Below are 26,490 nucleotides of genomic sequence, written 5' to 3'. Positions count from 1 at the left end.
CATTAATTCAGGGGCAATAAACAAGTAATCACCAGTTTGGTATAAGTGGTTAAACTCTGGCTGGAGAATTCTGAGAGTTGAAGTCCACAAGTCTTAAAGTTGCCAAGTTTGGAGACCTCTGGGTTAAAGCATCAAGCTAGGAACCAGGGATGATGAGTTCCAGGCCCACCTTAGCTACAAACCGAGCTGGACAACCTTTGGCCAGTCACTCTTCTCTGCCCTGGGAAGGAGGCAATTAGCAGACCCCTTACTAAAACCTTGCCAAGGAAACTGCAGGGACTGGGTCCAGGTGGGCACTAGGAATCAAGATAGATTCAAAGGCCGAAAAGAGGAGGGAGGGAACCCCCAAGTAATTAATATCCAGGGGATGAATATAGCCTGAAATTTTAGGCTATCGTGATTTCATAGTGGCATGGTGGATGCTTGCATCTGTCCGAATCCCTTGGTAGACTTTTGGTCTTTTATCCTTGGTAAACTTCCCTTTTTAGCACATTTGGCCAAAGTAACAGAACCGAGTTTGTAATTCCGCTTTGGAAATCATTACACGGGGTTGCAAGAGTTAAGAAGAACTCACTGCTAAGGTGCAAGAGGCAGGGGCATATGGGATGGAAATAAGAAGGAGGTCAAATTATTCTCCAAAGCACCGGAAGGCAGGACAAGAAACAATGGATGGAAACTAGACAAGGAGAGAAGCAATTTAGGATTAAGGAGAAATTTCCTAACAGTGAGTGGTTTGCCTTCAGAAGGTGTGGCTGCTCCAATCTCTGGAAGCATTTAAGTACTGGACAGCAATTTGACTGGAATGGTATATGTATAGGGTCTCCTGCTTGGACAAGGGAGTGGACTAGAAGACCTTCAAGAGCCCTTCCACCTGTTATTCCATTTATGTTGTTGGAAAAAAACAAAAACAAAAGGAAGAACACCGCCAGGTGGAATTCCAGCAGCAGCAAACAGGGCCGGCTCAATTAGAGTCAGGTGCTATTTAAGAAGGGGACTATCAATTCAATGCACAGACCAAAGCTACCATCTCTGGCCCACCTCCTTTCCTGCAACTATTCATCAGATATTCTTCCTTCCGCACACATTGTATATATATTGCAAAAACCTCTTGGGACACTGATAGCCATCTCTTTTCTTTCAACCCCACTGAGCAGGTCTATTTTAGTTGCTCTTTTGTCCCAAGGCAGCCAATTCATTTATTGTCTGCTTTTGTTTCTCCAGGATCTTGGGCTTCAAGCTCTGTCAATCACGGCACCCAGATGCTCCAGTTCCCCACCTCCTCCCCGGGGCTTGCTTGAGCCTTAACCCTTCTCCTTTCCAGACTCAAGTTTGTGGGCTTGCTGCTCTCGTTTGTTCCTCCTCTGTCATCCCAGCATCTGTCCCTGCTCGTCACTCCCTCCTGCTCTCTCGGGTCAGGTCCTCAGCGCTCTGCTTACTAGAATTCCAGCCCTCCAAAACCTGCCTCGCTATCTCTTAAAGAGAAAAAGTCCCCGTGTTCTCGCAAGCTGCCCCAGTCTTCTGTTGCCAAGGAGACCACAGAATCACCAGGGGAGCCTAACTCGTTTCCTAGCAACGGGAGAGCTCAAAAAATCCCTCCCATCATTTTACAGGAATGTAGAATGTAAAATATTTATTATTATTATTTTTTTAAAAAAGAAACGTATCTTCCTCCCTTTATCATGATTTGTTCAGAACTAGTCCTCGCAACGTTGTGTCCAAACAGGATCTGGAGTTTTCCACTATAAAGGGCGTCGAAGGGAGGATGGTGGTGCGAACATCTCGTGTTCCGAACATCCCACCCGGGTGCAAAAGAGAAGAAACAGAGCCAAAGAAATCTGCAAAATTTCTGGCCAAAGCTGGGCTTGATTTATTATGATAGCAACCCGTTTTGCAAAACAAGCAGAAAAGGCGTGCGTATGTTTGCGCGTGCACACGCGGACGGACGGACGGACGGACACACACACACACGGCTCTTGAAGTGTGCTGCACATTTCTTCTACCACGCAAGCACCTCCAACTTGCAATCTGGAAGGCGGCAGGGTTTCCTAGTTCAAACCAGACCCCCCCACCCCCGAGGCAAAGAGAAAAAATCCTCCTCGGGCAAAGTGCAAGTGTTCTCTCTCTCTCTCTCTCTCTCTCTCTCTCTCTCTCTCTCTCTCTCTTCTTTCTTCTTTTTCTTTGCAACGATTGTCCGGAGATGCGCCACGGTTTTGTAAACAACTGTCACTACTCCGCGTCCCCTTCCTCCCAACAACCCCCCCAAACCTCCTCCCTCTTCCCTCCCCAGGGCGCCGATCTTTTCCCTTGTGGGTAAGTAAGTGCACATGCACGGCGACCCAGAGCAAGTGAGGCCGCCGCTCTCGGCGGGTGCGTGACAGCCACGGGATCGCTCAAAGGACAGCGTCTCCCCCCCCCCTCCCAGAGGACCGTTCCACTCCAACAGTGCGGGGCGCCGGAGGGCAGGAAAACGGAGCTGGCACCGAGCCGCGCAGGACGCGCGAGGGCGCGCAGAGTGACAAGGCTGGGCTTCAAAGGGACCCTTCCTAGTCCCCCACCCGCCCCTCTCCCATCCTGGCCTTTGGCCTCTCTCCCTCCCCTCTCGGTCTCGGTCTCTCTCTCTCCCCCCCTCTTTCCCTCTCTCTCCTCCCTCCCTCCCCCTTTCTCTCTCCCTCTCTTTCTGTCTCTGTCTCTCTTTCGGTCTCTCTTTCCGTCTCTCTCTCTCCCCTCTCTCTCTCCGGCCCTCCCCCTTTCCCTCTCCCCCCCCCTCTCTTCCCCTCTTTCCCCTCCCTCCCTCTCTCTCGGTCCTCTCTCTCTCTCTCTCTCTCTCCCCTCCCCTGTCAATCAGCCTTCTAGTACTCTGGCTAAGCAGAAACCGGGCGGAACAGCTCGCCTCTCCGCTAGCTAGAGGAAGCCGGGGCAGAGAACCAGGCGGCGGGTTTACTTACACCAACACATCTGAAGGGGCAATTGGCGGCGGGAAGACGAGCCCAGCTCTTCCCTGGAGACATGGTGCCAACGGCGACAACGAGCGCTGGGCTCGGCCTCTTCTTCTTTCTTGTCCTTTCCTCTCCTTCTCTTTCCTCCTCCTCTTCGTCTTCGCCGCCGGGCCGAGGCCGCTGCAGGAGGTTCAGACTCCCCAGCTCAGCTGCTGCTGCTGCTCGGGGATACGATGCCGCGCCGGCTCCGGAGAGGCTGGAGGAGCCCTTTGCGAAGCTCCGCCGGCCAGCATCTTCCCTGCCGGTTGCCCCGCGCTGCTGCACGCGGGGGAAAGAAGGCTCGGCTGCTCCTCCAACTCTGCCTCGCTTCAGCCCACCCCAACCCCTTTTCCTGACCCGCCGAGGCGTCGCCTTTCCCTTTCCTCCCTGGCCTCGAGTTGCGGAGCAACTGAGCGGCGGGCGCGGGAGCTGCAGTCCTAGGCTGGGACGCGCCCAAACGCTTATTTTCATTCACAAAAAAGAAAAGGAGACGGGGGGGAAGGAACACCCAGGAGCGCAGTGGCAAGCTCCGCCTTGCATCCCCCCGGCGGCTGCAGATTGGCTGAGAGCGAGCGGAGTCGAGGGGAGGGGAGGAGAAGGGAAGGGGAGGGAGGAAGGAAAGGGGGGAGGGGCTCCGAGCGAGCGAAGCCGGGTCTTCCAGGGCAAAGAGGCAGCGGTGCTGTCCGCGGTAGATTCCCAGAAGCATCAACGCTTGCAGGTTGCAGCGATCTTTCGAAGGGGGTTTACCTGGAGGATGTGGGTGGGGACCCCTCTAAACCTATGGGTGAGGTTAAGTGGGAGAGAAGAGGGGGGGGAAACTGGGGGCTTTCTTTTTTTAGGACACTAAAGAGGCTAATTTCCCCCCTCTGTTTCCATTGGGAAAACGTGGGCAGGGCTTCAGAGGTCTCCAAACTTGGCCACTTGAAGACTTGTGGACTTCAACTCCCAGAATTCTCCAGGCAGCTATGCTGACTGGAGAATTCTGGGTGTTGAAGTCCACAAGCGCTGACTGGAGAATTCTGGGAGTTGAAGTCCACAAGCGCTGGCTGGAGAATTCTGGGAGTTGAAGTCCACAAGTCTTCAAGTTGCCAAGTTTGGAGACCCCCTGCTTTAAGCAGTCATTCTGGAAGGTGGGCTCAGCTGCTACTACAGGGGATCCTCGACTTACAACGGGCATGACCAAAAGTTACAACAGCATTGCCAAAAAGGGACTTGTGACTTTTTTTTCCCTACACTTACAACAGTTGAGGCTGCTCCGGATCAAAATCCAAACACTTGGCCATTGACTCAAATTTAACAATGGTTGGGTTCTCCCCCGGGGGAGGTATAGGAACCTTTCGGGAAGCCAGGGTCACTCAAGAACTATGTTAATACTACACAAGTGCAGGGATTCAACTTAACCACGGTGGCAAGAGAGGTCCTGAAATGGGGTGGGTGGGAACCTCACTTAACCAAAGTCTCACATAGCGGCAGAAACTTTGGGCTTAATTGTGGTCATAAGCCAAGGACTACCTGAATGCTCCATCCCTTAGGTCTGAAAGCAGGTTGTCCTTCCCAAGTTTATGCTTAGGAATCCTGCTTTGGAGATCAAAAAGCTGGAGAGCTAAGCTTGGCCAACAGAAAGGAGTCCCAGAGAAATGGGCATTGGCTGCCCATATTTTCGACTATATTTTCCCCCAGGATTGGCTAACCCTCTGTCCTAAATAAATAAATAAAAATTCCTGAAATCCAGAGTAACATCTTGGAGCTGCACTCCTCTCTTGCAGGAACAAAAGGCGCCCAGTTAAAAACAACAACAGCAAATACCTCGGGCAGACAGTTACATAACCAATGCTAGTTTTGCAGTTAGGACTGTCCTGGAGAAAGAAAAAAAAATTAAAGCTGACTAAGTTTGGAGCAAGTTCCTTGTCCCAAGAGCCTTGTGCCCGAGTGAAAAACAAAAATACCCTGTGGAATTTCCTTTGGAAAATGGGTCCCAGGAAAGAGTCAGCCCTACCCTTATAAACCATCTCCTGCACAAAACTACGAAGAGGCCACCACAAGAGCAGGATTTGCACAACGCTGCCAAGTAGCTGCATTTAGCCAGGCCTCTTGTGCAAAAACAGCTGTGATCCCCCTCACTAGAAGCCATCCTTTGAGGGCAGGGGTCCTCAAACTTGGCAACTTTTAAGACTTGTGAATTCTGGGAGTTGAAGTCCACAAGCCTTAAAGTTGCCAAGGTTGGAGACTTCTGCCTTAGGAGGTGGGGTCTGAGATCCTGTCCCCTGGGCTTCTATAATCTATAGCAGGGGTGTCCAACCTTGGCAACTTTAAGACTTTTGGACTTCAACTCCCAGAATTCCTCAGCTGGCTGAGGAATTCTGGGAGTTGAAGTCCACAAGCCTTAAAGTTGCCAAGGTTGGACACCCCTGATCTATAGTCTACAAAGCCCCTGGCTTTTTCTGCAGCTACAGCTACAGATAATCAGAGCCGGAAGGTCATCTAGTCCAACCCCGCTGCCCAAAGAGGAGACCCTACAACCATTTCTGACAGATGGGGCTCCAGTCTCTTCAAGTGATGGCACTCTTCCCTCCACCCTGCAGCCCTGCCAGTTGGCTTTCTCGGGAGCCCCCTCTTCCCTCCCCATCATTTTGCCGCGCTGTCATCCCCACCCACGTCGTCCCCTTCCCCCACCCCCACCCCCTTTTTTTTGCCATCTCAGCACAGAAAATCCCCAAGAAAAGCTTTAGCCATCCCTAAAGCCTTTAAAGGAAGGTGGAGGGAGGGGGGGGAAGGCGAATTCAAGACCAAGCAGCAAACCGCCCGGGCTCTTTGGCAGCCTGTCTCAGCTGCTGTGACCCAGCACATCGAGGATCACATGACTCCCCTCGCCGAGACTTGGTTGCAACGCTTCCCCCACCCCTCTATAATGCATAACGAAAATAAGCTCGTTCCTGCTTCTCTTCGTGTTCGGATCAAAGCAAATCCCTCCGAGCCGCCCGGCGGGCCCGAGCCGCTGATGCAATGCAGCGTCAGCGAAGCGTCAGAGCAACACCCGCATCTACCTCACTGCACAGAGGCCAACATGTCCCTCTTCTCCCCCTCCCCCCCCGTTCCGGCTTCCAGCACCCCGTTTCCCCCCCCTCCCAACTTCCCTTCCCTTCCCCCAATTGCCAGCTCTGCTCTCGAGCTGCATTCTGCAACTCCCCTTCCCTTTCTTCTCCCTTTTCTCACCTAATTCGCAAGACAGGCATCTCTCTCGCCATAGCAGAAGGGTCCTTTGGATGACTTCGACTGGGGAGTGGCGATCCTCCAGGCTGGAGGGGTCCTTTTTGGTTGTTGTTGTTGTTGTTATTATGATTTTGAAAGTTTGGGCTCGGCTTGGCGAGGCCAGCTCCCTTGCCAACCTGCCCCAAAAGAGCTTTTGAGTCAGCAACCACGGCGGGCTAACCCGGCTAACCGCTGCCAGTTCTCCTCCTGCATGGAGCTGGAATGAGAGCTCGCAGGCACAAGCGGCTGAGTTATAGGCTTTTGAACTTCCTTGTGGGAAAGGGTCACCGAAGGGGGAAACACCCCCCCCCACACACACACACATACACACCACACACATAAAGCCAGCTTTGCCACTTGCATGATTTGGCTCATTTGCTTCTTGGAGCAGGTGTTTAACTCTGGTATGAAAAGTTCCTGGCGGCTTTAACTTCGGTCTGGGAGTCTTGAATGAAAGCATAATTGTGACATAGGTCAAAATAATTCTTAAGTAACATGTCTGGAGCCTGTTTTTCTCCAAGCCAAGAGCTGCTCTGTCAGGCAGGAAGGTATCAGAGAGAACAAGGACTAGTGAAGGTGGGAATGGAGTTGAAATGAATAAGCAAAGAGGCTGCTACTATATCCATCTACCCTACTATCCATCCTCTAACTGTACAGGGGTCTTCAAACTTGGCAAGATTAAGGCTTGTGGACTTCAACTCCCAGAATTCCTCTTCCAGTCATGTTAGCTCAAGAATTCTGGGCGTTGAAGTCCGCAAGTCTTAAAATGGCTGACATTGAAGACCCCCATGCTAGTCCAGGGGTCTTCAAACTTGACAGCTTTAAGACCTGTGGACTTCAACTCCCAGAATTCCTCTTCCAGTCATGTTAGCTCGGGAATTCTGGGCGTTGAAGTCCGCAAGTCTTAAAATGGCTGACATTGAAGACCCCCCATGCTAGTCCAGGGGTCTTCAAACTTGACAGCTTTAAGACCTGTGGACTTCAACTCCCAGAATTTCTCCTCCAGTCATGTTAGCTCGGGAATTCTGGGAGTTGAAGTCCACAAGCCTTAAACTTGCCAAGTTTGAAGGCCCTTGCTCTAACACCTGATGAAAACATGCATACATCATTAAGGCAGGGGTCTTCAAACTTAGCTTTAAGACTTGTGGACTTCAACTCCCAGAATTCCTCCTCCAGTCATGTTAGCTCGGGAATTCTGGGAGTTGAAGTCCACTAGTCTTAAACTTGTCAAGTTTGAAGACCCTTGCATTAAGGGGTCTTTGGTCCCTCTGAGCTTGGTGATTTTCTTGTAAACATTTCATCACCCAACCAGATAACATCATCTGTGTTGGGAGGGAGCCTAATAAAATCATGGTTTTTGTTTTGTTCCTCTAATCGAGGAACCATCAAGAACATTTCCAACAATACTGGCAAATGCAATCCATTGTATAAAAGCAGAGAACAAACCTCACTGCCTTCTAGCACTGATGATGTTACCTAGCTGGGTAATGAAACATCTCCAAGAAAACCACTAAGCTCAGAGAGCAACAAGGGCTCCATTATTCAACCCTGAGCTACAAATATTCTGTTCTATTAATAAATCACTAAGCTTGACAGAATGAATAACCCAAACCTAGACTTATCAAAGGGCTATGCGTCAGTCACAAATTATGTAACATGTAAAGATGTCACCAATTACCAAGAACCTATACATCTGTGAAATGGGTACATTTTTTGCTTCATTTTAAAAGACAGTCTAGGGGAAAATATCTGTATAAATTCTTTGTACACCACCCAGAGTCTCTCAGTGAGCAGATGGTTGGTTTCTAAATCTGATAAATAAATAAACACTTGGAAGGTACTTGTGCAATTAAATTCTCTAGTATATTTCTGTGTAACTTAACTAAATGTACTGGACGTATTCACACGAATTAGAAAATTGCCTGTGTTTGATCTTAGCATGTTTTATGAACCTAGCTTACGTGAGAGGAACAAATGTGGAGCACGGGGTCAATTAAATGAAATTTTTTGCTAATTCTGGGTAAACGGCCTCCAAAACTCAGTTTCTGAGCTCCAATAATATTCTGATCACATATTTTAAAGGTTAAGTATTCCTTCTGCATAGACACACTAATCCAATTAAAGGAAAAGTTGCTAATAGGGGAAGGGCTCTTTGAGTAAAACAAAATTATTTCTTGGGTCAGATAAGCCGTGTATGCTGTGTAAATAATGTCTAGCCTCTTATTCTCCAGCTTTGGAGCCAAAAGTTTATTTTATATATGATATAATAGAGTTGCTTTGTTTTAACTTAGCATAGTGTTACAAGACTTGCCACGGAGAAAATCTTTCTATTATAGTAATTAAGAGTTGACAGCAATTGATGGCACATAATCAATTGTCAGAAGGCAGCCCCAGTCAACCTGCAATTAATCAAAGTATGGTTTTGGGGTGGGCAACTTAAGCATGAAATGCTTTTTATAGCTACCTCTGGAGTCAAATTAGCTCAGATTTTACTGTTAGGTAACAGGAATATTTCTAAAATAATCCTCAGATAACTCAAATAGGAGACTGTGGTGTCTGTTATCATCTTTACTGGTGGTCCTTGACTTACAACTACAACTGGGACTGGAATTTCAGTCGCCAAGCAATGCAGTCATTAAGCAAGTCCTCATGGGACCAGACCCAATTTTACAATCATTTTTACCACTGCCGTTAAGCAAATTACCATGTCGTTAAGCAAACCTGATTTCTCCAATTGGGGAAAGGTCTCAAAAATGTGACTGCAAGAATGTTGTAACCATCATAAATGTGAGCCTGTTGCCAAACTTTTTAATGATTCTTTATGAATCATTCTTTATGAATTCTTTATGAATTCTGTTCCTTCACGGTTAAAAGGCTGTTTCCAACTAATTGTCCCAGATAAGAACGAGCCTTGCCAAGGTTGTGCAAGGCTGCCAAGAACACTAGATAAAGTTGCCAAGAAAGATTTCAAACACAAAGAGTCTCCAAACGCAAACTAAGAGAGTCCAAACGTCCACAAGGCTTGAGTGCAAAAATTTCTTTACTTCCTGCAAAGATCTCCGATTTCTCAGCTGGCTTTTATCTCTTAAGGGAGGGGCCATCACCTTGCAGCCTTACTCCTGAGTCGCCCGTGCTGCTGCAGCTGCTCTTTCCTTCGAGCAGCCCTGCGCGCATGCACACTGGGCACAGGCTCCTCGGGGACCTCTTCCTCACTGCTGCCAGCCTCCACAATCTCCGAAGGCAGCATTCCTCTCCCTGATGGTCCTGGCCCCATCCCTGCATCACAAGCAGGCCCCTTATCTGAGTCCTCGCTCTCTGAGACCTCAGCCGTCCGCACCTGCTGCCGGCGAACCACAACATCTCTTGTGCAGGGCAACCAAAGAAGACCCAGCCGATCAGCTGGGACTCAATGGGAGGCGGAGAATAGATGGGGGCGGGGCCAATTAGAGGTGGTATTTGCCGGTTCTCTGAACTACTCAAAATTTCCGCTACCGGTTCCCCAGAACTGGTCAGAACCTGCTGAATACCCCCTCTAGACAGCTCATGAGCAATGTTTTTGCAGGCTGTTCTAACTTCAAATGATAGTTAAACCAACAGTCATAACCCGAGGACTCTCTGTATTTATTTTATTTTTTTGCTTTAAATATAGTTTGTTTTTAAAGGGAAGCTATCAGCTGGTCACCATTTGTGACTTTTTTTCCAATTGGAGAAATCAGATTTGCCTAACGACATGGTAATTTGCTTAACGATGGTGTTAAAAATCATTGTCAAATTGGGTCTGACCCCATGAGGACTTGCATTGCTTAGCGACTGAAATCCCAGTCCCAATTGTACGCACAAATCAAGGATTACCAGTAAAGAGCAGGCACTGGCCACCTCCGATTTGGGTTATCTGAGGATTATTTCAGAAAAGATTCCTGTTATCTAACAGTAAAAACACAACATTTGAAACAGAAGGAAGCTTTCCAATGTCTTACATAACTCAAAAATATTGAAGCTAGTACAGACAATAGTCTACAAAGGCTGCAAAGCACAGGAAGTCGACTACAAAAAGTCTACTGCTCTCTAGGCAGCCATCAAAACAGATCTGCCACAAATGGCAGAGAGATGGAAAGGGAGATAAAACAAAACAACAAAATAAATATTTCCCATCAGGAATGGCAGAACTACTTCCCTGATTGCAGTTGGTTCATTGTGCAGCTGCCAGTCAGGAGGACAAATGGCACAACCCTAATTTAATTAAAATACACTACACCCCCACCACAAGAAAAACTGAAGCCAGCATCTAAATTCAACCTAGAAATAAGGAGGGATTTTCTGACAGTGAGAACAATCAACGCATGGACAGAGAAGTTGCCTTCGGAAGTTGTGGGAGCTTCATCCCTGGAGGCTTTCAAGAAGAGACTGGACTGCCCTCTGTCAGAAATGGTGTAGCGTCTCCTGCTTGGGTAGGGGGGGGGATTGGACTAGATGACCTACAAAGGTCCCTTCCAATTCTGTGAATCTGTTAAATTGCTCAGGTTGTAAACTGTGGATGGCCAATTTCTATGCAGGTAATCCTTGACTTATAACCACAGTTACGACTAGAATTTCCAATACTAAGCTAGGCAGTTGTTAACTAAGTTGCCCTCGATTTTACAATATAATACAATATAATATACAATATAAATTTTCTTAAATAAATAAATACATATGATGGGAACTAGGAAGTGTGCCTTTTCTGTGGCAGCCTCTGTCCTATGGAACATTCTGAGCCCTGAAGTTCAGATGGCCTCTATCCTCCTAGCCTGTAGGAAGACAGGCAGAGGGTGGCGTCAAGAGAGGACTCAGTCTGGAGCTCTGAACATTACCACAAAGAGTATAAATCCAACCTTTTTTGGATTCCGTTAACTCTTATCTAGCACCAATTTAGTTCCGATCATTACTTTATTAGAGCAGTGGTGCCAAACTCAAGGCCTGGTCCATGGGATGCTTGGATTTTGCCTGCAGAGCCAGCCTGGAAATAGCAAAGGATTGGCCCATAGTGCCTTTGCTAGCAAAACTGGAGCTCGGGGGGCATGGCTCCCCCCAATCACCATTTTCGCTGGCAAAGGGCTATCAAAACAAACTAAAAACAAAAGAAAAGGAGAAATGTTTCCCCCTTTGCATTTGAGCAATGCAGGAAAGGACAGGAAAGGAGAAAGGGAAAGAGGAAAGAAAAAGAAGGGAAGATGGGAAGAGAGCAAGAAAAGAAAAAGAAGGAATGGGGGGAAGGAAGAAGAAAGGAGAAGGAAAAGGGAAGGAAAAAGAAGAAAAGGCAGGCAGGCGGGCAGGCAGGCGATTATGAGAGTAAGGGAAGGTCTCAGTGCCTTAGCACTTGGCCACCACAGGTGCCCCCAACACGAGTCTTGTGTCACACCCACCATGGCCATGACCCCGGCCACCCCCCCCAAAATGGCCCTCTGTGGTCAAACACAACCCTGATGTGGCCCTCAATGAAATGAAGTTTGACACCCCTGTGTTAGAGTCTTGTGTATAGGCTTAGCTGGAACATAATGTTTAGTCCTGACTCTTTTAGCCAGACATGGGGCTTCTGTAAAGCTTTGAAGACCACCATGAATTGCTCAATTGGGCAACAGGGTTGCCTCAGGGGTGGAATTCAAATTTCTTAACAACCGGATCTGTGGGCATGGCCTAATTTGTGGGTGTGGCTTGGTGGTCATGTGACTGGCTGGGTGTGGCTTGTATGTAAATATTGTAAATATATATGTAAAGTTTGAATTTTTTATTCAAACTTCAAAGTTTGAATTTTTATACTCAAAATCAGGCAAAGCAGGTAGGCAGATTGAACTGCTTGCAGAATCACATATGTACATAATTAAATAAGCTCTTCTCATTAAAGCATCCCTCGCAGATGGACCTGGGAAGAGTGTGTGACAGTGATGGATGAGACCAGTCAGTGCCACCTTGACATGCTCTGGAGCTGGGCAGGTAGATAAGAAGGCAACGTTATGAAATGTTTCTCAAATTCCGGCATACCCTATGCAGTATCATCTTCTTGAATTACAATTTGAAAAAGAAAAAAGAAAACTTGACAGGCTTGTCTAAGGTAAATAATTAATTTATCAAATTATTTATTGACTTCAAATAGCTCCGTTTCCCCCCCACCCCATTTCTCTCTTAATTTGTTTCATTATTGTTAGTTCTGATACATTAGTTATTTTTATAGCTGCACTGTCTCCCTGACCACAGACTGAAAGATGGAGTATATTTTCTGAGCTAAGAAATAAAGACAAATTCAATTTACTTTGTACTGTGCTGGGAAGAGTTGGAAGCCACTGTCTTTTCTTTTCTTTCTTTTTCTCTTCCCCCCTTGTATTTCATACCCCCTTTTTGCCGTCCCCTTTCCCGCCCTCAATTTCCTATTTTCTTTACTTTCTTTTTTGTATTTTATATTTGATATAATAAGATTTCACATGCCTGAAGAATTCTGCATCTATTCTATTAAGTAAGTCTGTTTTGTTCACAGTTTCCCAAAAAGGCAGGAGATCCAGCAATGGTTTCTTAGAGCCCTAATAGTCCATAGTCTGAATCTTTTTCAGGACATCCTGAGGTTTAGCACAATAGTCTACAAGGGAATATTCAACACAGACAAACATATATTTATAACCTGCTGTCTACTATTTTGATCCCATCGCTATAGATCTGTTTTGTCATTAGTGGCTATAAATAGTTACCAGCAAACTTTCCTAAGTTTTAAATGACCTCTTCCGGTTATCTCCAAGGGCAGTAATCTGGTTGCTTGTAAGGAACCATAAAAAGACCCAACTATCTCCATTAAATATCTAGAGAGACTGATGTGCATTATCAAGACATTTGTTAGTGATGTAACAGGCAATCTGAGTCATCCTTTAGGGGCAAAGTTCAAATTTTATTTATGAAGAACAAAGAGCTGGCTTGGCCAGAAGGTAAACAATTTTTTTTTCCCAACTAGCTCCTTCTATTTTGGACCATAGCATCCACAGGGAAAAGTGGGAGAGGATCAATCATGGAGTAGGGCACAGGGTTGAACTATGGATGGAGAGAACCAGATCGATCACTTCCTAAACTGGTCTTGGGGAAATCCCAGCCTAACTCAGCCTAACTCGCTCACGGGATGGTTAAGTATTGCATACAAAATTATACGTAGTAATATTTTACCTGTAAATGACTTAATTGCAGTAATATGCATGCGAACCACTGCTTTTAAACTCAATGTAAATCGTTCTAAACCTGACCGTAAAAAATACGATTTCTGTAACAGAGTTGTCAAAATTTGGAATGCCCTACCTGATTCAGTTGTCTCAGCTACCAATTTTCACGGTTTCAGTCACAAATTGACTTCCGTGAACCTTACTTCATACTTAAGGGGTCAGTAGAGCATAAGGGCGCTTAACGTGCGTATCGTCCCTGTCACTGTATTTTTATTCTCTTATTCTTGTTCTCATTTTTGTTTGACAAATTCCAAAAATAAATAAATAAATAAATAATGGTTGATAGGGATAAAAAAAAACTTAACTCCTTGCTAGTTAAACAGTTTGAAGACTGCTATTTACCAAACACCCAGATTATTCTATCTGGAAACTTTGCAGTCAAGCAAACTTATTTAGCATTGTTATACTTTTCGATGTCTTTTCCCATTCCTAAATGTCTTGCTAACCTACTGGACTGCAGAAATCTGGATGGCCACTAGCTCAAAGGAAAGAGGTGCAGGAAAGCCAACTCTTTGCTTCCTTGGTCATCTGAGTCTTAAGAGGATAAGAGAACCCAAAGACGAATATTCTCTAATTTAGGGTCCCATTATGGAAGTTTGTATTTTGTGGGAGTCAATGGAGAAGCACTTTTAATATATTGGTTTGTTTGGATCAGTTTTGAATCTATCATCATATGCAGGTAGTCCTCGGCTTACAACAGTTCATTTAGTGACCGTTTGAAGTCACAATGTCCATTTTTCACATTTATGACGATTGCAGCATCCCCATAGTCACATGATCAAAATCCAGACACAAGACAACTGACTCATAGTTACTGACTTTAGTCCTTCATATCTACAATGATTGCAGTGTCCCAGGATCATGTTTTGCAACCTTCTAACAAGCCAGGTCAATGGGAAAGTCAGATTTATCTAACAACTCTGTTAACTAACTTAAAAACTGCACTGATTCTCTTAACAAGAAAGGTTGCAAAGTGAAGAAAAACTCACTTAACAAATGTTTCACTTAGTAACCAAAGTTTGGGGCTTAATGGTGGTCGTAAGTTTTGAGGAGTACCTGTACTTTGTAGAATGAGACTATAAAAAGAGATCAGGTACCTTAACCCAAATGTGGGCCATCTTTTAGCTGAGCTTAATGACAAGGCCAAGAGAATGAAAAGCATAGTGTATACTCACAGCGTATGGTTCATCTTAGTTTTCCGTTTGTCAGCACTTTTGTCTCCGGTTGCCATCTCTTCTTCGTCTCTTCAAGAATCTGAAAATAGAAGAAGACGTACAGATGACACGAAAGCCTACTAAACTCTACCTGTTTAGCCTTTGGAAGGTGCTATTTCTTTCCCTGCACCGCTGATGATTCCCTCAATTTCGCCAGTGAGATGGAAGACTCAAAAAAAAACCATTTGGATCATTTCCTGCCCGTCTCAGCTTGTGCCTTTCCCCAGTATTTGAGAGAAGTAAACAAATAAAGCGAACAACAAACTGTGTGTGGTATGCTCATAAATGAGACACACCAGCATGAGAGATGATGATAGAGCCAGCCAAGGACATGCTGAGCTTCCAAATACGGATTTCTGCCCAATGCTTAATTTGCATGAATAAATCCTAGCTTTACTTTTCCAAAATACTAACTTCTCAGCAGTTCTGCATCCAGTGAACGGTGGATGAAAAAGCCTATTATTAAAACAAATTGGTAATTGGGGCGCACACACACAGAGAGAAGTCACTCAAGACTCTTTATAGAAAGGCTTGTAGTTGCTGCAAAACAGCTGAGCTCGACTCAACGGTTACTTCATGGAAACATCCTGCGCAGTCTTCTTGAAAGCAAGTCAGAAGTGGTTTACTGTTACCGTATCTTCTTTCAGGGTGTATTTTTTTAACCTATCCTACAGTTCCGGTGTCTACTCGTCCAAGGCCCAACCTTCCTTAGCTTCTAAACTCAAATACGGCTCAAACAAAAGTTCTGTGATCTACACAAGGGTGTGTGCTGCTGGGGGTTCACAGGGGTTCGGGACGGCTAAGATGCTGTGCAGTTCAAAAAAAAAACACCTCCAAATCCCACTCCTGGCTGGCCCCACCCACCCCACCCCACCCCTCCCAGGAGTCCCCACATGGCCCGTTTTGGATGCAAGTAAGCGCAGGGCGCACACAGAGGCTCAGGGAGGATGAAAAATGGGCCTCTCAGAAGTTCAGGAAGGCTGGAAATGGGCCCATTTCCCGCTTCCAAACAGCCTCCGGAGCCCAGGGAGGCCGTTTTTTCCCCTCTTGGAGGTTCGAGGAAAGCCTCTGGAGCCCAGGAAGGGCAAAAACACTCCCCCTTGCGGTGCAGGAGGCCGACTAGGCCACGCCCACCATGGCCACGCCCACCTAGAAACCGGGCAGAGAACCTGTTGCTAAAATTTTTGAAGCTGGATCTACAATATTGGCAATCTGTTGGCTCTGCTTAGCTTGTTTTCCAATCCTGGTGCTTTTCAAAACCATTATGACAACAGTATTCCTCAGTATTCCTAACCAGGATGGGATTTACCCATGATAAATATTTATTCAGCTTACTTGAGTTTATAAATTGTTTCCAATGGCCATAGGTGTGTCCTCCTCCCCAATCAAGATGGCCGCCCTGTGCAATTAAAAAACCTCTGTGATAGAACGTCCTAAGGACGTGGGTTCCCAAGGGGGATGGAATGGATTCCATAGGAGTAAGAGGCAACTCCGTCCTGATATTATAGGTTTCAGTCCTAATATTATATGTGAGAGAAAGAGAAATCCTTCACATATTCTAGATGCAGATAGTAGAATCCTCAGTCTGGCAAGATTTTTGTCTCTAGAACTAAGTTTGGAAGAATCACCACATATCATTCTTGGTTTTGGTTCTGACATTCTACCAGTACTTTACGTGCACTGTAAAAAAAAAAAGTTAGAGCTTCAACCAAGCCATGGGCTGCCATCTTGATTTATTTATTTCTTACTACTCTCTGTAGACTTCTCTGTACTAATCAAATCTGAGAGGACTTCTGGTTTGCCTTCTTCTCTTCAGTAAGAAAATGTAAAGTCCACAAAACTCCGCAAACACTTAACAGGCTGGTTGTAAGTTCTGGGAGCTACAATCCCAGCATCTTTGGAGGGCAACGGATGTGAGAAGGCCGAACTATGGATACGTTTTGAGGTCTGAATTATCTAAATATAGCTACGGTGATGCAGTGATTGTAGAAAGCTACCAGATTTGGGGACTGGATTGAAAAGAAAAACAAACGCGCAGCTCTAAACTCTGGTTTGTCCCTTTGTCTGCAAAATGAAAAACATGGGTAAGATCCACCAAAGAGTTGCTTTGTCTAATATCTCCAGAATGATGAGCCACCACTGAGTCTTAACTATTGCCTCCTCTCCCATTGAAGCAAATGGAGAGGAATGGATTTCAAAAGCTTGCTTTCCAAGTGATCTGTCATAGGATAGCACAAGATTTTCTTCTTCACCTCTCCAGTTGTCCTGGCAACCGTTTCTAAGCTATCCAGCATGAGGGATGACTGCCAGATAAGTCCCCCCACACCTGTTACGGATGAAGCAGTGACTGATATCATCCAAGGTTTCCATTTTGAAGATAGTTGGCTTTTTTTTTTTTAAAAAAAAAAAATCATTTTGTTTGGCTAAGCTTCGAGTAATTCTTGGAATAGAATTCTGAAGGGGACTGGTGCTTAATTTTCAAGGAATATTGATCTACATGCAGCAAATGTACAGATAAGGCTTTCTCCAACTGCAAAAGGTCTTAATAGAAAAGCTTATCAAAGCTAAAACTCCAAGAGGCAGAAGTTAGAGATTTGAGTCAATGGAGATCCTCAGTCATCCAGGTAAAATTGTCTGAAGGTTGAGTCATAGCAACTGGACTTATTTTCTTATTAGTTTGAGAGCTTTTGGTGCTCGCTCAAGCAGGAGCAAGTTAGTTAGGCAGAGAGTCATTGTAATATACCAACTCTTCCTGCACCTGCCTCAGGGGTTTCTTCCCCAAAGTTGGAGGCTTGAAGATAACTTAAGTCTCTTATCCATAAATCTTCCAACTAAGTTGGCGACTTGAGGATAACATCTGTCATTCAAAAATCTCAGTTGGGGGAATCCTTGTGAGGATCAACCACTCCAAACACGGAATGGGACAACTCACCACAGCCAACTCACCATGGAACAATTCAACAATTCAATTTAATTATTTGAAGTAATTCAACAATTATTTTAATTTTTGTCCGTCACATTTCATGTTGTCCCTCCTTTTGCATTCTTTCTTTAATGATTCTATTCCACCATTTCTTTGATATCAGTCTAACTCTTGTTCCAAGGTGAGTTCTTGTTCCATGGCAAGTTGGTCATGGTGAGTTGACCGGGGCAAGTTGGCTGTGGCAGATTGGCCACAGTCAGTTGGCCACAGCAAGTTGGCCATGTCGGGTTGGCTACAGCGAGTTGTCCTAGACCCGTGATGGCGAACCTATGGCATGCGTGCCACAGGTGGCACGCAGAGCCATTTGTGCCAGCACGTGAGCCGCAGGTAAACTTACCTCACTGCACATGCGTGCACTTCACAGCTGATTTTCGGTCTGTTTGAGGCCTTTTTCGGCCTCCCAGAGGCTTGAGGACAGCTTCTGCAGCCTTTGCAGGAAATACTGGAAGTGATGAAACGGGCCAATTTTTCGGCCTGCAAAGCCTGCAGAGGAGAGCCTCTGGGAGACCAAAAAAAAGGCCTCAAACAGGCCAAAAATAAGCTGTGAGGCACAGTGCAGGTAGGGAGGCAGTGGAGGGGGGATTGTGTGTGCATGCGCAGAAGGCATGAGGGTGCGTGTGCATTGCCTTCTGGGTGCTGGCGTGCAAGCATGTGCATGTAAGCACGTGCACAATTTTTGGCACAGGAGCCCAAAAAGGTTAGCCACCACTGTCCTAGGCCCCTCCAAACAACCCATGGGAGACAGATTGTATTCCTTAGTCTTGTAAACCTAAGTAACTGAAGGAGGAAAAGATTGATCCTGTGTAAAGGAAATGATCTGAGTAACTTTGCCTCAGGCAACTTCTTCTCTGTCTGTCTCTGTCTCTCTCTGTCTCTGTCTCTCTCTCTCTCTGTGTGCATTTGATGGACAGGTTCAAATTGCATGACCGGTTTATCTTTCTTTTAAGTTGGAGATTTTGAAGCAATAGAGCAGGGCTCTTCAACCTTGTCAACTTTAAGACTTGTGGACGTCAACTCCCAGAATTCCTGCCAAGGTTGGAGACCCCTGCAATAGAGGACTGGCTAGTGCTTGAAATCCCAGTCAGTTGCTTGGTTGGCAGTTCCTCAGAGTTTGCACAAAGCTCTCCAAGAAGTTAAGGATAGCGTTGTGTCCATTCCTAAAACAGAACAATATCAAGACTGGGTGTCCTTTTCCAATCTAGAAGAGCTGGTCTAGATAGAATGCCACTGTATAAGTTTAAGCAAGGTTATTTTTTGAGGAATGAAAATGACATAGAGCAGGAAAAAACAGCTCATCCCTGTTAATGTTCACATTCCCTCCACAAATCTGAGGCTAAAGAAGATTATAGAGTGGGATTTATTTACATGTTTGCTTGGTTGATGTAATCTGTGGCTAAGAATATAAGATGAACTATAGCCAGCATTAGGAAAAGAAATAATTTGAGGGTCACCACTCAATCCACTGAAACGGTGAACTCAATAACGACCCCTAGTTGTCAAGCACAAATACACCTTTAATTTCTTATAAGCATATCAAAATACAGGGCACCTGAAATAACACCGATTATATAATCCAGAAATGCCACTGTATTTGTTCTCGGTTTTCTGCATTGCCCTAGCTCAACACAGTTACATAATTTGGAGATTTTTTTTTAAGGAATCCTTGCTAGGATCCTACTTCAGTATTTAAATGACTGATCAGCTTAATGTTATGAACAAGTTTGTCTCTTTTTTAGTTATAGATTGTATTGGAGATGGAAGGAGAACCCCAATACGTGATGTACTCCTATCAGCACCAAATTTGAGGAATGTATTTAAAATATGAAGCAAGAAAGAAAGTCTGTTAACAAGAGAGGAAGACTATGTAGTTACTATCTCAATACCCATGCTTCGCTACGAAACTATGTGATCGGGCTTAGTTTTTGGGGAGGAAAATAAGGGGGAAAAAATTCTGCCTCTGCCTACCAGCATCTACCGGTATTCATCTGGCTAGGTCCTGTCAGTGTGTGAGAGAGTTGAGGGCTGTTTGGAAACTGAAACAGTATTTGCTGTGTGAGCAAGAAGGAGACAGCAAGGAGCCTGGACGTGGCTTAGCTCAACTGTTCTGTAACTAAAACTGCTTGGTGCTGTAAAACTGAAACTGAAACTCCTCTGCTTGTGTTTTGCATTTGGAAGAGATTTCTTTTCAGGTGGGGAGGGGGAGTAGAACTCCTTAGAGCATGTTAATAATAATAATATAGGAAATACTAATGCTCTGATGGTCCTTTAGAAAAATCCTTTCTTAGTGAGCACCTAGAAGCCAAGAGGAACATACGTGCCAAATTTCAAGTTTGTAGGCTTTACTGTCCTGGAGATTTTGTGATGATGTTCATCCTTTAATGGACTCTCTGTGTATGTCTGAACAGGAGATTATTCAGTGGTCACCTACAGCTGTGTTTTCAACCTTGATAAGTTAAAAGTATTAAGACTTCAACTCCCAGAATCCCCCAGCCAGGAGAAACAGGCTGGGAATGAGAAACAAGCCAGGAATTCTGGGAGCTGAAGTCCACATAGCTTAAGATGGCTAACATTGGGAAACATTGGAGCTAGAGATTGATTTTTCCCCTCTTCACATTTGCTTGTGAGTTATCAGAACTGAAAGATCATGCAGTATTATGCCAGATCTTAGATTCTAATGAATTCAGTGCCTGGTTTTATACCATAACGTAAACTGTGTTAACAAAACCCAACGGCTAAGAGGCACTTCCCAAAAAAATAACCCACAAGGTAGCTTCAGGTGATGGTCTATGATCTGACCTAGAACATACTCAGTCACTGGCGGGGACCAAAACTCTCCAAATACCATTTTCACTTAGTCTAGCATGTTCTACCAACTCAGCCAGTAGTTTTGGCAAAGACGTCTCCAGATTAGGAAGATATTGGGCCTAGGTTGTAGTTGAACTTTGGCTGCATCTGGCAAGGCAGTCTTAGTGTACTTAGCTTGACCTTTTAAAAAAACAACAACACCAAGTCATAGTCTTTAAGCGTTTCTCATTATCACCTCTGAAACCTTACGATGCCTTCCCTAACCGCAGGCCTTGGAGATGCCAACCACCAAACTGAACTGAGAAGGTGAGCTAGAGGAGACATTTTGAATCATTGCTGGAGGAAGCTTCAGCTCTTCCTATTTCATTATCTAATGGCATGGCTCAGAAAGAAGACAGCCGCCTGAGAAAATAGTGTCAATGATTATACTAGAACCTAGAATAATACGGTTGGAAGGGATCTTGAAAGACCTTCTAATCCTGTAGTCCAACCCTCTGTTTAAGCAGGTAAACCTGGACCATTCTAGACAAATGGCTGTCTAATCTCTTCCTGAAAAGCTTCAGTAATGGAATACCCGCGACTTCTGAAGACAAGACGTTCCACTGATTAATTGTTCTCACTATCAGGAAATGTTCTCCTTAGTTCTAGGTTGCTTCTCTCTTTAATGATCTTCTTATCCTGCCCTCAGGTGCTTTGGACCTCAGGGACCACCAAACTCGTAATTTTAAATCCCGCGGAGCAGAGACCCTGGGGAACCCCCCCCCAAAAAAGTCTGCAGGAAAATTCCTCACCCCGTTTTCCTACCGATCGATCATTCATTATTTGGGATTGCAGGGTAACGTCTCCAGCTCCATTCTCAGGGGGCGGGGAGAGAGACTTTTGGCTTCATGCAAGGAAAGCAGCAGAAGCTGCAGAAGTCTTTTTTTCTCTCTCTCCCCCAAACTCCACCAGAAATGAGTCTTTGCCAGTGCAGCCTCTTGGAGCAGGATGCCTTGCAGGGTCCCAAAGACTCATTTCTGGTGGAGTTTGGGGGAGAGAAAGAAAGACTTTTGCTGCTTTCCTCGCATGCAGCCAAAAGCAGAAGAAGAAAGAAGTGGAAAGAAGCAGCCCGGTGGCCAGGCCAGGCGCCGAGGGCAAGTTCCCCCTTTCCACCCTTTCACCCCTCTCCTCACTACCTTGTGTTTGCAATGCAAGCAACGCAAGCCTTGTGTTCCCACGGGCCATGTGGGAGGCGCAGCCTTGTGTTGCCATGCAGTCTGGATTAATTGCTTTGAGGGGGTGACATTTCTCTGTGGACCACCAAAATGTATTTGCAGACCGCCAGTGGTCCCCGGCCCACTGGTGGGTGACCAATGCTTTGGAGAATAGATCTCCCCCTATCTTCTCTGTGACAACACCTCAAGTGCTGGATGACTGCTATCATGTCACCCCTAGTCCTTCTCTTCCTTAGGCTAGACATACCTAGTTCCCTCAATCATTCGTCACATGGAACCTGAGTGCCATACTCTAACCATACTGCACAGCTTTTCAGCCTCCATCCCTGATTTCAGAGCATGTATGCAAGCAAGGAATACTGGTGCATGGCATGAAACTATTATAGAGCTGGCTTCCCGCTGTACCAGAGCTTCATACAATATTCACAGCTTCATACAGTATTAAGAGTTGCTGATGCTACATGAAAAAAAAAGTGGCGGAAAATGTTGTGTGTGGAGATGGGGTTGCTTTTAATAGCACATCCTCATTGTTTCTCGCTGGCCTCCTTTGGTCCTTTATTAGCAAAGAGAGTTGCATAAAAATAGATCATATGACCGCAATACTTCACACTTTTCATTTTTCAAGTAGCTTGCCATGCATTCATTTTCACCGTGCATTCATAAAGAAGTTAAGTGTTATCAATGGCCTCATTTCTTTTTCTTTTTCTTTTTTTCCACATTTTTCCAGTGGAGAATACTGCACTGCAGATAAGCTAAAAGCTTTTTTTTTTTTAAATCACAGCTTGACTTTAAGTAATATCTGTATCCCTGTGGGTTCTAAGACAGCCTCTCTTCTTCCTGTTTCTTCATCTAATTCCAAAGAGAATAATAATCGGAATTCCTTTCTCATTTTTTCTCTTTAATAAGCTCTTTTAACACTTGCTATTTATGGGAAATATTTGGTATATGATATGCTGCAAGTTACCCTAGAGCAGGGAAGAATCTCTTTTTAAAAAGTTGTAAACATATTTGATTTGAAACAGCAAAGAATTATCAAAGAGTTATGGAAATTAGAATCTTTTGACCAACCAACTTTGCTCTAGAACATGTCTCTTAAGAAAACCTAAGTTTTCATAACCTAACCTTACGTGAAACAGGTAAGTAAAAGGGGAATTACCTGATAGTACGTGATAAGATAATTGGATATCACTTTCTTTTTTTAAAAGTTATTCCAGTAAGTTCTAGAAAAAGGCTCTGATTTTTTTCTTAGCCAGAAAGTGACATTATCTTTGTCTCCTACAAATGTTCAAAATCTCAGTTAACATTTTCCCTAGCCTGGGCAAGGGGTTCTTGGAGATGTAAGCACAGAAATTCTGGAGTAGATCACTTTTGCCTGACTTTGATATATGTCCTGATATCCAGGTAAGAATTATTATTAACCCCATGGTTGTAACCTCCTTGCCTCTGATGTATAACAGCCATGCTGTCTTTCAGCCTGTTCTTAAACTTCCTTGTTGGCTGTTTTTATCTCAACCTTTCCTTGGAAAGTATGATCCCCATGAAATGCTGAAGTAGAATTTCAGTCATCAATAGATACATAAAGAAAAACAACATTTACACATCATTCAAAAGAGATAATAAAAAAGCTAAGAAAGAAACAACAGATTTTCTCCAGCTACCAATGCCTAGAGAAGCAGGGATTAACACCAGACAAACTATCCAAGAAAATACCCAGTGGTGGGATTCAAATTTTCTTTTACTACCGGTTCTGTGGGCATGGCTTGGTGGGCATGGCGGGGGAAGGATACTGTAAAATCTCTATTCCCTCCCTACCCCACTAACTTGCTTTCCAGCTCCATTCTCCTGTGCAGGGCAACAAAAGAAGATCCAGCCGATCAGCTGGGATTTGGGAGGTAGAGAAGAGATGGGGTTTCGTGGGCCAGTCAGAGGTGGTATTTGCCAGTTCTCCGAACTACTCAACATTTCCACTACTGGTTCTCCAGAACTGGTCAGAACCTGCTGAACACCTCTGAAAATACCCCAATCAAGGCACTACCAAAAAGAAAGCCACACTCCACCAACACTGCAGAGCAAGCCACTGTATAGAAATAAGGAACAAGCCCTACACTCGCCAGCACTGAAGATGTGACCTATTCAGATAAAGAAACATTTGCAAAAAAAAGTGACCAAGCTGAGAGAACAGCAAGAACAGTACAACGTCCCTAGACTGGATGCTCTATTCCAAAAGCTTGCAAAAGCATTGGGTTGGAGACATCCAGTCTTCCTGATATGAATTTTCATCAGAAAGTTATTTCCAGGATGGAATGCTGAACATCTTGAGACATATAAATAAACATTGCAGCCAATGGAAACTTTTTTAGTCTCACAAAGTAGACTTTGTTTTTCCATGATGATGGCTGAGTCAGAAAGCAAGACCTGACCAACTGACTGGTAAGTTGTAAGATGACTGGTAAGTTGTAAGATAGTTTGGCAAGAGCTAAAAATCCTGGAGACTACCTGATGTGGCAAGAGTTAGATGGGGAGGGCAAAAGAGTCTATCTCGAAACAACACCCGTTTCTACAGATTACAAAATGAGCATTGCTCTTCCCAATAGCTGATTTGATGCTGTTGGAGGCTGCGTTTCTACAGAATTATTTTCTCTACTCCATGGTATTCGAAGAGAGCTCAGGTCTTATGACTTGGCATAATTTTATGTAGAGAGAGTTTTAGCGCCTGCGATATCAGCCCAGAATTGTGGACTTGAAGAACGCTAATTACAGTTTTTATATCCAGTCCTTTCTGGCAACTGCAAACAGTTCAGCATGGGAAGCATAAGGCCCTGGGGAAATAGAATTACTAGAAGTGTGTATTGTTGAGCAATCATTTCTCAGTCTTTGCGTCATGTTTGTTTGTGCCCTCTTGTGTCTTCCTTCTACACCACTGCATTTGCCCTCCTGTTCACTCCAAAAACACTTGAGAAGTTTAGAGGCACTGGAACACTTTGGAAAGAAGAAAGCAAACTATTTTAGTCTGGAAAATGTAGTTCTCTCACAGAGGTATTTGTGGCTGCTTCAGAAATGAACTTGAGGGACACTTATTTCTCCCATAGCAGCGGTGTCCAATTTTGAGCAACTTTTAAGACTTGTGGAATTCTGGGAGTTGAAGTCCACAAGTCTAAAAGTTGTGAGGGTTGGACAGCCCTGTCCTATGGGATATTGCTTCTATTAACGTGGCAGTCTTCCTGATCGTTATGTAAGAACTGACATGATTTCATATTTTTGCCGTTTTCTCTACATATTTTGAAAAATGACTGTAGTCAGCCACCGTCTGGACATCCAGCTAGAAAGTCTACAATATGGACACCATGGATTCTGGTGCTTTATCGAATTTGCTGATATTCTTCAAATGAATTGGGACTGCAATTCTCAAATTTCATGGCTAGTTCTGAAAATTTTCCAATGTTCCAATATTTGAGGGGCTGCCACAAAGAGGAGGGGATCAAGGTATTTTCCAAAGCACCTGAAGGCCAGACAAGGAATAATGGATGGAAACTGAACAAGGAGAGATCCAACTTAGAAATAAGAAGAAATTTTCTAACAGTGAGAGTAATCACACCCATGGAACAGAAGTTGCCTTCAGAAATTGTGGGAGCTTCATCACTGGAGGCTTTCAAGAAGAGACTGGACTGCCATCAGTCAGAAATGGTGTAGGGCAGGGGTCTCCAACCTTGGCAACTTTAAGCCTGGAGGACTTCAACTCCCAGAATTCCCCAGTCAGCTGCTGACTGGGGAATTCTGGGAGTTGAAGTCCTCCAGGCTTAAAGTTGCCAAGGTTGGAGACCCCTGGTGTAGGGTCTCCTGCTTAGGTCTCTTCCAACTCTGTTAATCTAATCTAATTGCAGCCTAAAGCTGGTGGCTGCTTGGTCAAAGGGAAGCAGATCTAGACCTTAGTGTCCCTGAGATAGCACTTTCCAAAGATGTGTCACCTTGAGAGCTGGGGACAATGGTAATTGTAGTCCAGCATTTCTAAAGAGATCAGATTAAAGATTGCTCAGAAATTACATCTACCAATTCTCTCACTGATTGAGTCTTAGACCAAGGCCTTCTTCATTAAACCAATTTTAAGCCACGATTTATTAAATTGGCACAATAGATTTAATCAGATGCCAAGAGATTCACACAAAACACTAACCCATTTTTTTAAAAAAATCTACATTATGTCTTAACAGGTAAGTTATGCAACAGCATGAGATTCTATTTCATCTCTTTACAAACATTGAAATCATGGCCGTTTTATGCATAACAAAGGACTTTTCATCAAAAGCAATCAACAATAAAATGTTGTAAGCAATAATGTTTACATATAATATGAAATATGGACTACTAGTAACAGTTGTATATTCTGACAAGAGTCTTTGGGTTGCAGAAAAGTGAAAAATGAATGAATGAATAAATAAGAACAGAATAGAATAGTGATCCCATTGTCAAAATTAATGGCCTATTGTCCAAAAATGACAATAGGTTATTAATTTGATGTTAGGTGCCTATATTGGTGCCTGGTTTTTAACCATACAGATAGTCGTAGACTTACAAACCATTTCTTTAGTGACTCTTCAAAGTTACAATGACACTGAAGGAAGTGAGTTATAACCAGTCCTCGGGCTTATGACCATTGCAGCATTCCCATGGTCACATGGTCATAATTCAGGTGCTTTACACCTGACATGTGGAGTCACATGATCAGCATTTAGGACCTTCCTAGCCAATAAGGAAAGTCAATGGGGGGGAGGAAACTGGATTCACTTAATGAACACATGATTCACTTAAGGACTGCAGTGA

General features: G+C 44.6%; 1 protein-coding gene across 3 annotated transcripts in view; it reads right to left on the bottom strand.

The window, feature by feature from the left end:
- The window catches only part of RHOBTB2 (Rho related BTB domain containing 2), a 43,328-nt gene that overhangs the window by 16,076 nt on the left and 762 nt on the right, over positions 1-26,490 (bottom strand). Inside the window, exon 2 of one of the 3 annotated variants that reach the window (XM_026681175.2) lies at positions 14,632-14,710. In XM_026681175.2, the coding sequence (XP_026536960.1) occupies positions 14,632-14,687 (56 nt within the window). In that variant the 5' untranslated portion in view covers positions 14,688-14,710. Of the gene's footprint in view, positions 1-2,945; positions 3,465-6,188; positions 6,633-14,631; positions 14,711-26,490 lie in introns of those variants that run through there. The other 2 variants (XM_087969927.1, XM_026681176.2) reach the window with 2 other exon arrangements.

Source organism: Notechis scutatus, chromosome 7 (genome assembly GCF_049901735.1).
Source record: "Notechis scutatus isolate UNSWTSFEM ecotype Mainland chromosome 7, rNotScu1.2, whole genome shotgun sequence".
In the NCBI taxonomy this organism is placed as follows: Eukaryota; Metazoa; Chordata; class Lepidosauria; order Squamata; family Elapidae; genus Notechis; species Notechis scutatus.
This window is presented reverse-complemented; position numbering and strand designations above follow the sequence as displayed.